The sequence below is a fragment of the Aegilops tauschii genome, chromosome 2 (assembly GCF_002575655.3).
Source record: "Aegilops tauschii subsp. strangulata cultivar AL8/78 chromosome 2, Aet v6.0, whole genome shotgun sequence".
NCBI classification, from domain to species: domain Eukaryota; kingdom Viridiplantae; phylum Streptophyta; class Magnoliopsida; order Poales; family Poaceae; genus Aegilops; species Aegilops tauschii.
The window spans coordinates 5,083,549-5,100,198 of NC_053036.3; the positions used below are offsets into that span (position 1 = coordinate 5,083,549).

The window sequence follows — 16,650 nt, forward strand, 5'->3', positions numbered from 1 at the left end:
GTTGTAGCAAATCATCTCCGCCGCCGTCACTGGTCATAGCTCCCCCATGATGAATATATCAAAATCCCTCGCCGGTGGAAGCAAAAACTAAGGATGGTTGCAACAAAAAAAGGAACGTCCGTAGTAGGTCACAGCTCTGCCATTATGGATGTAGCAAATCCCTCGCCGGTAGTAGCAAAATTCAACGACGGTTGCAGCTTCAGTCTTAGCTGGTTGTGGCTTCCAGGGGTGGCCGATTCCATGGCGGTGCTTCGCGGCTGCACTGTAGCAGGATGTGATGCCGGTTGTTTCCCGGAGCAACGTCGTCACGTCTTCGCCGACGCGGGTGGTAGCTTTCTATTTTTGCTGCGTCAGCTCCACGGCAACGCTCACAGCGGCGGTGCTCGTGTCGACGGTATGGCTTGTTGAAGCACGACCGTGTAGGGGAGGTCCGCCGGCGGTAGCCTCGCCGAAGCTAGGATGCGTCAACGCGTGCAAGGTGGGAGGAGCTATCCAGGAGGACGAGCAGCAGATGAAAAGGGGGAAGAAAAGACGATGCAGGGGATAAGATTTCTGTCGACGAAGAGGCGCTGGGGATAAAGACGTGCGTGGACCCACGTCCATGTGGCGCGCGTGCAGCGGACCGGCGCAAAGTTCCGCCGGCGCACCGGTCGTAAACGTTTCCCTGCATAATTTGACCACAGCAAGAGTACGCCTACAGTCTTCCCTGCCTATATATACACTGCACACACTGCCCGGGCAGGTGGGAGTTAAGAGCATCTTACGAATTAGGTGTGAGAAGCCATAGCATAATGAGCATCATAGTGACCAAGTCATCGCCGGTGGTTGTCACCGGCCCATCGGAGCTGGGGACGGCAACCGGTGGCATCATCAACCTCTCCTCTTTCGACAAATGTTTCGCTCCTGTTCCTGTCGGGCTGCTTCTCATTTTCGACCAGCCAATCAACGAGCCCATTGAGACAATCAAGAAGGCTCTGTCGCAGGCACTGGTGCTCTACCAACCTATGGCTGGCCACCTCGTTACCGGACCCGACGGCGAGCCGATCCACATCTTGTGCACGGGAGAGGGCGTCTCGTTCGTGGGCGCATCGGCCAACTGTGCGCTGGACCAATTCACAACATCCACGCTGCTGCTTGGGGACCTCGCCGTCCGCTACCCTGCCGAGTACTGCCTTCCCGGTGACCCCATGCTGCTGATGCAGGTGACCGAGTTCGCCTGCGGCGGGTTCGTCGTGGGCGTGACGTGGAACCACGTCCTGGCCGACGCCGCGGGGATGGTGCAGTTTCTGCAGGCCGTCGGCGAGCTCGCCCGAGGGATGCCAGCGCCGTCCGTCCTTCCGGTCAGGTCCGAAGCCGAATGCACCTTCCCGCGCCTCCCACCGCCGTTCGTCACCGCGATGAGGACTCGGATGCTCGCCGGGATGGTGGAAAAGGCGAGCATCGACGTCACCATCTCATGGAGCTTCATCAGCTGCATCAAAGCCGAGTGCGGTGGCGACTGCACGGTGTTCGATGCCGTCGCGGCCGTGCTCTGGCAGTGCCGCACCCGCGCGGTCATCTCCGACCCCGACACGCCGGCGCCCCTCGTCTTCTCCAGCAACATGCGGGGGCTTGTACGTGCAAAGCGCGGCTACTACGGCAACTGCGTCATGGGGCAGCCGGTCCAGGCGCAGAGCGGCATGGTGGCCAGCAGCGACATCAAGGACCTGGTGAAGCTCATCAGGCTCGCCAAGGAGAAGATACCGGACATACTCACCAACAACGGCGGCGGTGGGGATCAACAACAGCAGGTGGCCCCCCCGAAGTACAACCAGCTTGTTGTGACGAGCTTGAGGAACCTTGGGCTCAACGCTGTGGACTTTGGGCGTGGGGGGCCGGTGCGGGTGGTGCCGCCGCCGTCACCACCAGAGCGGACGGCCATGAACATCTGCATCTTGTGCCCGCCATGCAAGGGCAAGGACGGCGTCAACGTCGTGTCCCTCTGCGTCAAGCCGGAGCATGCCGATGCCTTCCGACGGGAGTTGGCCGCCATACACATGCACATGAACTTGCACCTCCTTGCACGTTTCTAGTGCATGCACATCTACCCATACCACCATGCATGAAGAATGAATGCCGTGAACAAGGAGTTCACCATACATATATAGTCAATGTATACAAATCCAATATATACCGTACCGAATAAAATTGCACTTTAAATTTTCTCACCTGTATCATATCTTTCTTTTAAGTTATGTAAGTTTTAATGAGATTTAAATAAACATTTGTATCCTTCTTCTGACATCAAATATTTCAATCATTCTTATATTTATAAATTGGGCAGCGCGCATAGAGGGTCAGATTGGAGTACACAAAGAGTAAATTGTAAAAAACCACCACAATTGCGTCTGTCTGTGCGAAAATCACCGTTTTCATAAAAGTTTGCCGAAAACACCGATTTTATGTAAAGGGTGGGTTTTCGCACTGACACACGCAATTGTGGTGGTTTTTGGCGATTTACTCGTACACAAAGGACACTGATTTACACAGATTCATGCCGTCATGGTCAGGTAATACTCTATATCATGCATGTCGTGTTGTATTGATGTGGCCTCGTATGAGGGATGGAAATGGTGGATCTGTTTGAGAGAGGTTGCAGAGATTGGATCTCTGTTTGAGAGAGGTAAGGGAAGGACGATGGAGACTATGATTTCCTCACAAGACGGGATGAGACTCCAGACGAAAAATAAAAAGAAAAAAGTAAAAAAGGCCGAAAAGAGCCCAACAAAAAAATAAGAAAAAGAGAGAAGGGGCAATGTTACTATTATTTTCCACACTTGTGCTTCAGAATAGCACCATGTTCTTCATATAGGGAGTTTCCTGAGTTATCACTTTCATATACTAGTGGGAATTTTTCGTTATAGAACTTAGCTTGCATATTTCAATAATGACCTTCCTCAAATGCCCGAGGTCTCATGAGCAAGCGAGTTGGATGCACACCCACTTAGTTTCCGTTCAACTTTTATACACATATAGCTATTTGTGCATCCGGTGCATGGCAATCCCTACTCCTCCCATTGATATCGATTGATGGGCATCTTGATAGCCCGTTGATCCGCCTAGTTGCTGCGAGACTTTCATTTTTGACTTCCCTTATTAATCTCAATCACCGCATTCTATTCCACCTATAGTGTTATATCCATGGTTCACGCTCATGTATTGCGTGAAGTTGAAAATGTTGAAGCGCGTTAGAAGTACGATCCAATTGTCTGGTTTGACACCGAGGTGCTCATGATTTATATGTATGCAGTGAAGGCAGAGTCATGCCATGCTAAGATAGTAAAATGAGTGGGGATAACATTCGTTAAAGATCATATATTTTGAAAAATAATTATTATGTTTCTTATATTCATGGATATTATTATGTTTTGATTGTTTCATGCTATTATATTATCAATCTTGGAAGCTTTATATGCATTTTTATACTATTTTATATCAACTTTTCGAAGTAACCTATTAACCCAGTGTCCAATGTCAGTTCCTGTTTTTTGCTTGTTTCGGCTTTTCAGAAAATCAATACAAAACAAAGTCCAAACACGATGAAACATTAGTGTGTGTTTTGGGAATTTTTGCTGGGTCACCCAACAAGGTTTGGGAGGAGGCCAGAAGAGCAACAGGAGAACCACGAGCTCACCAGGCGCGCCCTGGGGGCTAGCGCCCCTGAGCTCGTGCCACCCCCCCCCCCCCCCCCCCCCGCAACTCCATTTGTCCTAATTCGAACTCTATAAATTCTCAAATATTCCCAAAAAAACCAAAGAGCAACGTGAAACACTTTTTCCGCCGCCAGAAGCTTTTATTCTCCCGCGATCCCATCTATACGCCTTTTCCGGTAGGGGAATCAATCGCAGAGGGCTTCTACATTATCCTTGCCGCCTTCTGATGATGCGTGAGTAGTTTACCACAGATCTACAGGTCCATAGCTAGTAGCTAGATGGCTTCTTCTCTCTCTTCGATCTTCAATACCTTGTTCTCCTTGATCTTCTTGGAGTTCTATTCGATGTAATCTTCTTTTGAAGTGTGTTTGTTCAGATCCGATGAACTGTGGATTTATGATCAGATTATTCATTGAAAGTAATTGACTCTTTTCTGAAGTTTATAATGCATGATTATGATAGCTTTGTATTTCTCTCTGCTCTATCCGTTTGGTTTGGCTAACTAGATTGATTTATCTTCAGTGAGAGAGGTGATTGATGATGGATTCAATCTTGTGGTGTCCACACCTTGTGACGAAAGGGGTAGCGAGGCACGTATTTGTATTGTTGTCATTAATTAAGGGTAAAACGATGGGGATTATTCATATTGCTTGAGTTTAATTTGTCGACATCATGTCATCTTGCTTCAAGCGCTACTCTATTTGTCATGAACTTAATACCATATATGCATGCTGGACAGCGGTCAACTGGTGGAGTACTTGTACTAGATGCAGGCAGGAGTTGGTCTACTTGTCACGGACGTGATGCCTATATGTGTGATTATTGTCATGAATAAGGTCATAACTATGCGCTTTTCTATCAATTGTCCAATAGTAATTTGTTTACCCACCGTATGCTATGTGTTGGAGAGAGAGCCTCTAGTGAAAATGATGGCCCCACTGTATGCCATGTGTTCGAGAGTGAACCCTCTAGTGAAAATATGCCCCCCGGGGTCTACTTTTACATATTAATAGAACCAAAAATACCTTGCTGCAATTTATTTACTATTATTTTACTTTGCAATTTATCTATCTATCTACCACTATCATAATTAATCCTTACAAGTAACGAGTTCAAGGGGATTGACAACCCTTTTGACCGTGTTGAGTGCAAATATTTGCGTTTGTGTGTAGGTGCTTCTTAGGGGAGTTTGCTTGGTTCTCCTATTGGTTCGATAACCTTACTTCTCACTACAGGAAATAATCATCTCTACTGTACTGCTTCACCCCTCCTCTTCGAGGAAATCCCAACGCAGTTTACAAGTAGCAGACAATTCCTTGCACTCGGGGGGTTATCACTTTCCCTTCAAACGTTTACCTGTTTGTATATATATTGATATATAATGCATTAATCATGCTTTCAAACTGCCCTATATTAATGAAATATACATTTCGAAATTCAATAGATATGTTTACTAAAATTTATAATGCAATTCTGAAGTGACTTTGAAATTATATTATTTAATCATTTAAGCGATAACTAATACACTAGATTAGAAATACAAATATAGTGGCGGAGTGAGGTGGCATGGTGTTCGACAGCGTTGCCGCGTTATGTAAGACTTAGCTTAAATGTTTTTAAATACGGGCATTAAATGTTCTTGGTAAACATAGCAATCTAAAGAGGGTCCACTGAATGGGTACATTAATCAGAACATTACATGAAGACCATTGCTTGCTAAACTTCAAGGGTTGAGTGTCGTAATAGAGTGGTGCACTTAGGTATGGTGATAGAGACCCATTGATTGTGACATGTTTAGGTAGAACTAGTCATTATTTCTTAGCTAGGTTTTATTTAGAATTATCATGATCTACTGCTTATAATTTATACAGTTGCAATTATGAAAATATTGCAATATATTTAGGTTCATAAATCTCAACCTGTTGGAAGTTGTCTACTAAGAAAACTAGATGAAACCCCGTGCATTGCTGCATGAAATTATTGTAGAATCTATGTATTAAGAAGAACCAATTAAGTTCATGTATGCACATTAAGATATTTATGTGCATCCCTCACACTTTGTCACTGTCTGTGGGAAATGGTAATACAATTTTTATAATGTCCTATATAGTCATTTTCGGATCTTCTTGATGCTGCTTGTGCAAACTCAACTGCCACGGTGATGATCTTGCACCCATTTGATATGGTAGAAGGCAAATAATTGAACATGAGATATCATATGCCAGTTCAGAAAAGCACACACTTCATAAATAAAAAACAGAAGTACATCAATTTATCTTTTGAACTTTAACTTGAATGCGCAACAAAGTACTTATTTGAAACGGAAGTGTACACCAATTTAGAAGTGCTTTTGCCACAGACAAATTCAGTGATGTTTCATGCTGAAGTGGCAACATTTGATATAATCACTGGAAAAAAATAGCGCGCTATAGCGTCGCTAATAGCACGCTATAGCGTATTGAGAATTGTCTCGCTAAATATATCGGTATACAATGTCTCGCTAATAGCACGTTATAGTGCGATATAGCACGCTAATAGCATATTTTGAGGTCGCCGCTATTTTGCTGTAGCGCGCTATTTTTTTCATTGGATATAATTATACAAAGAAGAATGCATCAATGAAACAAAACGAAACATAAGCTCTGAACACACTAGTAGATAATACAAAGGACTGTTTCAGTATGCAGAAATGATTCTACTGACGTTTGGTTGTAGAAATAAACCTCAAGCTAATGCGTTGATGATCAACTCTGGCAGCAGATGCCTTCGTTCCAAAATACCTAAAGAACCTGATAAACCAACCTCTCATCATAAAACGAAATTACATTAGTCTGCATATGGCCATGACTCCAGAACTCAATGCCTGCTGTACTAACTTGCCGAGTGGCAAGTAGGCAACTCATAAGCTGGTCGCCGCCGCCGGCAGCCGTCGTCGGGCTTGCCCGCGCGGCGGTAGGCGGCGGCGGGGGCTTCCCCGCGCGCCCGCCTCGACCTCTGGAGGTCCATCCACCCCGCATCGGGCGCCGCCGCGCGCTCCCCTGCTCCCTGGTGGCCGCCGAGGCCGGCCCTCTGCGGCGGCTGCCGCCGGCGTTGTCGTCCCACGCCTGGTCGCCGGGGACGGCTCCGCCAGTCAGATACGGCCGCCTCGGCCCTGGGATTGGAGCCATCTCCGATCTGGCGGCTGGTGGGCCGGGGTTCGCCGGATCCACCGGATCTGGCCAGCGTGGCCTTGCCTCGTCTTGCCCGGCTTGGGTGTTCGCGGTGTGGTGCTCCCTGATGGTGGCGGTGCGGGTCGTTCTCCATGTTTTGACGGGATGTGTGCGGTGGGTGGATGCCGGGCGGCGGCCTCGGGCGGTGCGGACGGCGTTGCCTCTTTGGCGGGCGACGGCCGTGGGTGTTGGTGGTCCGCGACTTTGGCCGTGCGGGCGGCGAGGTCTCGGTGGACGTCTACTACAGTGGGTCGGGGTGCCCCGTCACCCGGCATGCCTGCTTCGATGAAGTCGAACGCCTTCTTCAGCTGCGTGCGCTCCTCTGGCCAGCTTTGGCCGAGTGGATGGGATGGGGGCGGGACCGCCGTCGGCGGAGGCCATGACAATGGCGGCGCCTTTGCTGGGCGTCGGTTCCCTTCTTGGAGGCCTTGTCGAAGTCCGCTCCCATCTTTCACTGTGCTCTTCTTTTGGGCGAAAGCTCTAGTTCCCCTTGTGGGCGACGTACCCTCGTCGTGCTCCTTCTTGAAGGCGTCGCCTCGGGTTCCCGGAATCACGGTGGGCGCGTTGCGGTGCGTGTGAGGTGTTTGGCGGCGGCAATGTGTGCAACGTTTCATCTATTCTGCCGCCGGTCTTCATCTTGTGGTAGCGCTCCTTCGGCTTGGAGATGGACTGGCATAGGTGGTGGTCGTCATTTGGCGTCATGGTGGCGTCGATAGCGGAGGAACCTGCCAAGGTTGGTACCTCAATCTGCTCTGAAGATTGACAAGTGGAAGATGGTGGCGACGACACATGTGAGTGCGTCGGACTGGATTGTGCCCCGGACCCGGTATGTGGCTCGGTCGGGGCTTCCAGCTTTAGATGTTAGGCTTAGGTGAGAGGCCTGGGTATGTGGCCCAGCTTGCACCCCTTCATCATATGGATAGGAGTAGCGGCATATGTTGCCAAGATGGCGGATTCAGGCATATTATTGTACTACTTTGTAAGGTCCTCGAGAATAATCAGTAAAATGGCCGCATGCATCTCCCAGATGCAGAGGCCGGGGGTCATCCTCCTTTTCTAAAAAAAAAGCTACATAAGAGATAGTTCAAACAAAATTACCACCCGAGCTAACCTGAATTACAATATGTGTCCACGCAAAAAAAAAACTTTTATATGTGAAAACAATTCCGGATCAATATTGAAATAGAAATCCGCTAGATTATTAGATTATGCCTCATAACTTTTTGACCGCGGCCTTGCCATACTTGGCCGGGGAGATTGGACATGGCGGCCACCAGGCGCATGGGGACTATAGGCGGTAGCTGTGCAGGGAACATCGCGAGCACCTCCGAAGCCCGCCGCAGTATTGATCGCCGCGTCAACGCTGCGCCAGCTGGCCGTCGTCCTGGTGATCCGCGAGAGCGATCCCGACATCACCATGCAATGGCGCCATCTCCCGTCTTCCTCATCTGGCTTCCCCACCGAAAACGACGGCGAGTCTGCCATCTTAGGTGAGCTGCTTAAGTAATAATTCTAGCTGCAGCGAGAGCAGGGATTTGGTCGTCGTCTCCTTGGCATGAAGGCAACGCAGCTGACGTGAAGGTTGCTCGCTCGCTAAGGACAACTGGGAAGGAGAGATGGGCAAAACGGAGAGGGAGGAAATGGAGTGGGAGAGAAGAAGACACATGCAAGGGGATAAATGATGCACTGGCGTGTTCGCACACGAACATGTCACCGTGTACCCTCGACGCCGGGGGTGATGCACCGCAGCTCACGTCGAAGGAGACCCGGCCGAAAGTGCGGTACACAGGCAATCCGGCGGGTGCTTTTGAGGACCCAAAACCCCACACGCCCGGGAGGGACCCCGTCAGGGCGTGCGGTGGCTATGGGCTGCCCTAGGTCGACCTGATCGCCCCTAGGGCCTCGAGGTTCGCCGATCTGCAACAAGAAGAACAGACGAAGAACGAGGAAGGAGAAGAACTAGGGTTAAGGAGAGAAGATAAAAAATAAAAAGTGATAGATGATTTTGTCAATTGTGTGTTGTTGTTCGATCGGCCATCACCCCTTTAGGTATATAAGAGGCGGCTGGACTTCCCGTGCAAGGAAAAGGCTTGGATCCACATCCAAAACCCTAGTCAAATTCGGAATCCGAACTTTCCAAAACTGTTCGGTTTACAACCTGGCTGCACCTTGCGGGCCACGTTTGAGGCAGTAAACGACCTTAGATGGAAACGAGCCCAAAAGCAACCTTGACCGTTTCGACGAGACGAACAACTTTCATGTTGAATGTTTTTTAGCAGAGGCCATCTTGAGGGAGTTTTTGGCTGTTTTCCGAAGTCCGCGGCAGAAAAATTCAAAACCCGAACAAACATCCCCGAAGTGTCGGGCCATCCTCGAAGAAATCCAAAATCCGGATGATCATTCCCGGAGTGTCCGGCCATCCTAATGCAGCCGCATTTTCGGCTCTAACTTTTGCATACGAACTCCGATTGAGACGTTTCTTATATGAAAATCAACCGCTTTGACAAGACGCCCAACTTTCATTTTGAAACTTTTTCCATTTGAGGCCATCTTAATTGGATTTCAAGCCATTCTTTAATCTGGTGTCAACATGAGCATCTCTGAACTTGTCATAACTTTTGCATCCGAGCTCCGTTTTAGGCCATCTTCATATACATCTTGATATTCTCAAAGAGAGCCATCTCATGGTGACTTTCAACAATAGGTTTAAATTAATCTTGACATAGCTTCAAGCTACTCTTTATGATTGTGCCACTTTTGAGCGTCAACACATGCCCCCTGTTCGGCAAAGCTAGCGTGCCGAAAAATAACTTGTACCTTGTTGGTTCTAAGGACGATGTCAACACTCCATCGGCCATTTATATGCTTAGGGAAATAATTATATATCAGCCATTATCATTTTTGAATGCTTGATGCAAACTTGGGCGAAACCTTCTCAACTTCATTAACAATCCGATGACAAAGTTCCATGGATATGTATCTCAAGGTCATCCTCCAAATCATATTGTTCACCCTTTTGCTAGGATTTTGTAGATAATCAACAATAAACTTTCTCCAATCATTCCTTCCGCCTACATTAAAATTTCTTTACTGGCCGAAGCTGTGGACTTCGGTTTGGCCTTACCTATGTTGACAAGACGAAGCATCGGCTATTGAGAGAAATGCAATACACCATGATTAACATAGTACCCGGATGCTTGCTGTGCCAACTCTTTCAAATTGTCATGTCTAAATATATGAAAAATTTTAAAGCACCTCAAGGTAAATTTTGCATCTAGACATACCCTAATATAAACTATAAGTGATTCGTCAAAACATTGATAACCCTTGGATATTTGTTGCACTACTCATAACGAATCACTGGAAGCCTCAATATGTATAGCACCTATAGCAAGTAAAAGATACAATCCGAATAACGATGCATATTCGGCTTTGATTAACTGTGCATAAAAATATTCTAAGCGGCATGAGGCTTCAAAAATAGTACCATCAGGAGATATATAAACAACACCAACACTTTGGCCATTGCTACGAATTGAACCATCAAAACATAATCTCCATAGTACTAAAGAGACAAGGCTAATATCAATATTATGCATGTCATTAATCCGATGTTCAGTAATAAAATCAGCTACGATTTGGCCTCTTATAGATCTCAAAGATGCATAAGCCAAATCATATCCAAACAAAGTATAAGCCCACTAGCCAATTCTGTAACTATGAATTGGTTTATGCAGCATGTATTCAATGACATCGGTCATTATGTCTCAACTCCATTCAAAAATAAATATAAATTTCCATGAGCACGTACCTTGTCTCGCTCTCCAATCGAACTAAGGACGATGTTAGAATACTACACCGGCCATGCATTGACATACTCTTAGGACGATAGATAAATATCGGCCATTACCATGTAAACTTCGTTCAAAGCACATATAGCCGAAACAAAAAAATGAAATGACAAATCAAGTATTTCTGCCCTTTGGATCAGCAATAAACTTGTAGCTAATCAAACGTATAGTGACTTGGTAATACCCTTTCATGATGTAAGAAATTATATTGCATCCATGGATTAAAATAAGCCCATTGAGGGTTACCAATCATACCTGATGACGAATTCCATGGCATAGGCGTTAATGGCATAGTGGAACAATATGGATAATGTGTAGACCGAAGATGCTGAAACCTTCGGCTTGGTCCTTCATAGTTTTAACTCTTTCCCCTTTTCACCTTTGTTGCACTTCTTGTAATGGAAGCTTGCACATAATTCTTATTCTGAGCACTTCCTTTGGGAACCCATGCCCCTTTCTTCAAGTTCTTGTGCACTAAGGTTTTGTAATTTCTTCTTTGCCAATATGATAAGCCGAGTGGGCACCCCGGATGCGATTTTTTTTTGAAGCAATGGCAATTCTTGTTTTACCTTGTGCACTCTCAACTTCTTTTCTTCAGATTTGGCACTTTGACTCTCAATAATTTGTTGCTTCGTCTCATTGCTTTTAGTAGCCAATGTCAACACTTTAATTGGCTCTTTTTCATTTGAGATCAAATCTGAAGTTGCACTCTTACAACCATCTCTTTTAACACGGTAAACTTGCTTCACCACCTCTTTCTTCTTCCTTGAGTTCTCCATCGATTCCTTATGATTGAAACGGTCTTTAACATGTGATTGTTCAAATGTTGATCCTCTCGAAGCTGCATAATGTTGGTGATATGGTCTAAAATAAGATGGAGAATGTGCCCTTGTATCATACTTGTCCCATGATGGATATGTTTCTATATGAGCATAGGGAGGCATCCACGACATTGGCATTGGCGGCCCAAAATAAGGATATGAATATGTTGCATTAAAAGTCTCACTTTGCCAATACCGATCCTCATATTTGCGCCTTGGGGCTGATCTTGGTTTCTTTGCATGATTTGGCCGATAAGGATTCTTCTCTTCACTCTTCTTTGATATTTATCCAATAGTTGAGCGAAGGTGATTTTTTATCTCTTACACTTGCGCTTATTTCGGCCTTTGTTTTCTTTTGGTTTGCTTTCATCGATCATTTGATTTGCTTGCTGCCCCCAGTCTTTGGCGTCTCCATTGCAGCTTTGATGGAATTATCGTCCTCAAGATTATGTTTATTATTCTCTTCAACAACTTCTTTACTTGAAAGCTTGATCCCATCACCTGCAGTTTTTACCTTCTCTTTAAATGGATCGTCTTGAAGTAGCCGATGCAAAACTTTTTGCCATCTAGACCAATCGGAATAGACTGGTCATCTCTTGGTGTTTCAACAAACTTCAATCGTCTTTTTTCCATGGCCGATTTAACTATTTGACGAAACATGTTGCAATCCTCAAAAGTATGCTTGAATGAATCATGCAATTTGCAATACATTTGTCCTTGGATAGATGGCTCAACATGGCGATCAAGAATTCTAATATAATTATTTGTCAACAATAGATCAAAGATTTGATCACACATGTTTGAATTGAAGGTATACTTCTTATTCTTGAGTCGATCTTGTTGTGAGAACGGCTTTGTAACTAAGCACATGAATGGTTCAGATTTGGAGTCTTCCCATTCGGCTATGCATTGTGTTTTGCACTCTATCTTCGATGTCTTTGGATAAGATATTACATCAACATCGGTTTTCTCAATAGAATTTAACCTTGGCTTTAAATTTTTGAAACGAAGATAGTTAGAATATACATGTCTCAATTGGTACCAAGTGTAAGCCAAGTATGAAGCAAGCAAAGCTACGCAATTAGATATGAACTTCAAATAAAGCAATGGGAAAAGCTTTGACTGCAATAATAAGTCACTATCGGTCTCTTTACATGGTACAATATATTGACCGATATGCTTTGTAACAATTTTATTGCTAACAAATAAATTTCCCTTCATCATTGGTCTTTCAAAATTACTTATAAGATTTTTCTAATAGATGCATCAACAATAAAGTTGCGACCAAATCTGAAAATAGGTAAATCACTTGCTACACATACCTCTTTGAATATGTTGGAAGAGCATGCCGGTGGTGTAAGTTGAATGATACTTTGTTCCGCTTTTGACTGACTCTCCAATGCCTTGGCATCCTCTTTTTCTTCAATAGATTCGGTACACATACTATTTGATTCGTCTTTTTAATAACTGGATTTTCTTTGTTACCCGAATCAATACTTTTATCCTTTTGAATTTCCAAAGCTTCTCGCTCTTGTCTAATTTTAGCCCACATCTCAGCTTGGCGAGCTTTAAACTTTTTCATCTCAATTTCCATCCACTCCTCATGAGATTTCCCCCCAATACTTGGAGACTCTTCCGGCAATGAGTTGCTGAAACTATGCAATTGTTTAGGGGGTACATTGGATGCTACAGTATTGGGTGAATGCATCATTTGCACAACTCTAGCTTTTACAGGAGCAAAATCATGAGGCTTCCCGCCCTTTATTACTTCCTGACGAATAGCGTTGCACAAATCCCAAGAGAATGTAAGCTTGTTCGCAATTACCCAGTCTGGATATGGTTGCCCCCCGATGCTTTTAGAATCTTTCGGCAATGAGATGTTGCCGAAATTCTGTAATTGTGTAGGGGGGACACGATATGCCACGGTAGTAGGTGAAGGCATTTGTGCTTCTGGAGAAGTTTCACTTATTCGGCCATGACCATGAAGGTGCGGGGCCAAATTATGGACATCAACAGTTGCGTATGGTGCCAAAAAATTAGTAGCATGAGGTGTAGCATATGATGTTTGAGGGTAATTGGCCGAATAACTAGTAGTAGCATGGCCAATTCCCCTATCCACCGGCATGTTTGGATTAAGATGTTGCAAGTTAGTTGCCGATGAATAAAAAGGTGAAACACTTTGTTGCATGCTATTGAAAGTTCCTACATAGGGTGTTTCAACTTGATTAACCAAACTCATCATGTTGTTCATCGGCATATGGATTTGTGGGGTTGCCGATACATGGGAGTTGGTATACATATGTTGCATGTTGCTAAAATTATATGAGATAGAAGCATGAAGATTTTGTTGCATTGGCTCTTGCACATAATTAGATGCATGATTGATAAAGCTAGGGCTAGCCGATACATTATGCTCATTAAACGATCTAGAAACAACATATGCATTATTTGCATCTACATAAGTGAATTGGATATTCATGTTACCTTTGTAGATTGCAAACCCTAGATGACGATCTCTTTGTAGCAAGAACGGGTCGGAGAGCGTTCAAAGCTTCTTCCCCAGCGGAGTCGCCAAAAAGTGTGTTCGCACATGAACACATCACCGTGTACCCTCGACGCCGGGGGTGATGCACCGCAGCTCACGTCGAAGGAGACCCGGCCGGAAGCGCGGTACGCAGGCAATCCGGCGGGTGCTTTTGAGGACCCGAAACCCCACACGCCCGGGAGGGACCCCGTCAGGGCGCGCGGTGGCTATGGGCTGCCCTAGGTCGACCTGATCGCCCCTGGGGCCTCGAGATTCGCCGCCCTGCAACAAGAAGAACAGACGAAGAACGAGGAAGAAGAAGAACTAGGGTTAAGGAGAGAAGATAAAAGATAAAAAGTGGTAGATGATTATGTCGATTGTGTGTTGTTGTTCAATCGGCCATCACTCCCTTAGGTATATAAGAGGCGTCTGCACTTCCCGTGCAAGGAAAAGGCTTGGATCCACATGCAAAACCCTAGTCAAATACGGAATCCGGACTTTCCAAAACTGTTCGGTTTACAACCTGGCTGCATCTTGCGGCCCATGTTTGAGGCAGTAAACGACCTCGGATGGAAACGAGCCCAAAAGCAATCTTGACAGTTTCGACGATACGAACATCTTTCATGTTGAACGTTTTTTTAGCAGAGGCCATCTTGAGGGAGTTTTCGGCTCTTTTCCGAAATCTGCGGCAGAAAAATCCAAAACCCGGACAAACATCCCCGGAGTGTGGCCATCCTCGGAGAAATCCAAAACCCGGATAATCATTCCCCGAGTGTCCAGCCATCCTGATGTAGCCGTGCATTTTCGGCTCTAACTTTTGCATACGAACTCCGATTGATACGTTTCTTATATGAAAATCAACCGCTTCGACGAGACGCCCAACTATCATGTTGAAACTTTTTCTATTTGAGGCTATCTTAATTGGGTTTCAAGCCATTCTTTAATCTGGTGTCAACATGAGCATCTCTGAACTTGTCATAACTTTTGCATCCGAGCTCCGTTTTAGGCCATCTTCATATCCATCTTGATCTTCTCGAAGAGTGCCATCCCATGGTGACTTTCAACAATAGGTTTAAATTAATCTTGACATAGCTTCAAGCTACTCTTTATGATCGTGCCACTTTTGAGCGTCAACATGGCGAGAGCTGAATCGGATGGTAATAATGAATGCGTGGAATGGGAAGGGAGACGACACTACATAGGTGCATTGTCGATGCATGCAACGACCATACCAATTCATGTTGTTGCTTTGTTTGGTTGAAAATTGATTGATGTGCCACTCGGAGGAATAGGTAGACGTGGATGAATGAATGACGTGGACCAGCTAGAAGTGTGCTGATGTGTATAGCTTGCATGTTGAGAGAAATAGTTAGTGGGGATGAACTATTTAGTTATTATAGATTATAGATTATAGATGAGATGTACCAATTGATGATTAGGTGTTTATGCCTTCTATGAGAACTTTAAACAACTTTTCCCCACAATGACCATATGCTTAATCCAAAGCAAAATAATTGGTGCTCATGGTGTTTCTTATTAAAATTCATATAAAAAATATCATTTCCATAGCAATAACGGAAATTTAAAGCATCGTATCTCATAACAATAAGATCTACAGACTCGACAGGGAAGTAATGATAAAAAAGAACATTCAAAATATTTATATTTATATTTGGTTTTTCTCTAGAATTAGTAATACATGGTTGTCTTCTATTTTACACATATAAATCGCATTATATAATATAGTGTACCATGTGTTTTTCCTTCCATCTCCTAGTGTAGTCAACCATGTTTAAGATAAAATCGATGTATCAAATACTATTAGCTTATTCTTTTGGATTACTTGTTAAATTCTATTGTTAGAGCAACACATCTTTTGTTGACAGACACCCGCCTCGTGTTCTCGTGGTGACTCGTGGAACGACTATGGTTTCTCCTCCACAGCCATCCCATCCTACTCTCCCCCTCACCACCTCCACAGGCGGCCGCCCCCGCCTCCTTCTCTTCCCATCTCTTGCTTGCTCCCACGGAGGCCCCTTCTCGAGTGCAAATCAACCGCCGCTGAGACTTTGTTCTTCACCTAATTTGCAATGTAGGTGGTCTGGGCCGCGTCAGGAGCCACAGCTCATCTTGATGCCGTGGGCTTCCGCTGTCGCGGTCTTGGATGCCGGACCCGAAAGTTGTAAGTGTTGCAGGCTGGTCGGTCCAAAGAGCACCACCAATTGGATCTGACCAGCACAGCCAGTTCACGGACTGGAGCGACCTCCGCCGCATACACTTTTGCACAGGTCATCGTTGTTATGACCGGATCTGAGCTGCACACTTTTCCTGTTGTCGCGGTAGTCGTCGACGAGGGTTGTTGTGGAAGTCGTGGAGGCACTTTGACGCGGCACCGGGATTGGTCGGCTATGCATCACCATCCATCTCTTCATGGGAGGCAGGCTAGCACTACAAAAAAAAGACACATCCGTGATATTTTGGGCCAAACGGATTTTTTTTCTGTCATGCATATGACACTTCTATGACGATAATTGTGACAAAACCCGGTATCAT

General features: G+C 45.4%; 1 protein-coding gene across 1 annotated transcript; it reads left to right on the forward strand.

The window, feature by feature from the left end:
* Positions 1-728: 728 nt before the first annotated feature.
* LOC109776096 (acyl transferase 15) lies at positions 729-2,204 on the forward strand. The gene has a single exon (XM_020334771.3). It carries the CDS (start codon positions 792-794, stop codon positions 2,070-2,072), a length of 1,281 nt encoding a protein of 426 aa, XP_020190360.3. The 5' UTR covers positions 729-791; the 3' UTR covers positions 2,073-2,204.
* Positions 2,205-16,650: the final 14,446 nt, after the last annotated feature.

Coding starts and splice junctions, on each gene's coding strand:
- LOC109776096 (XM_020334771.3), top strand. CDS start 792: ATGAGCATCATAGTGACCAAGTCATCGCCGGTGGTTGTCACCGGCCCA.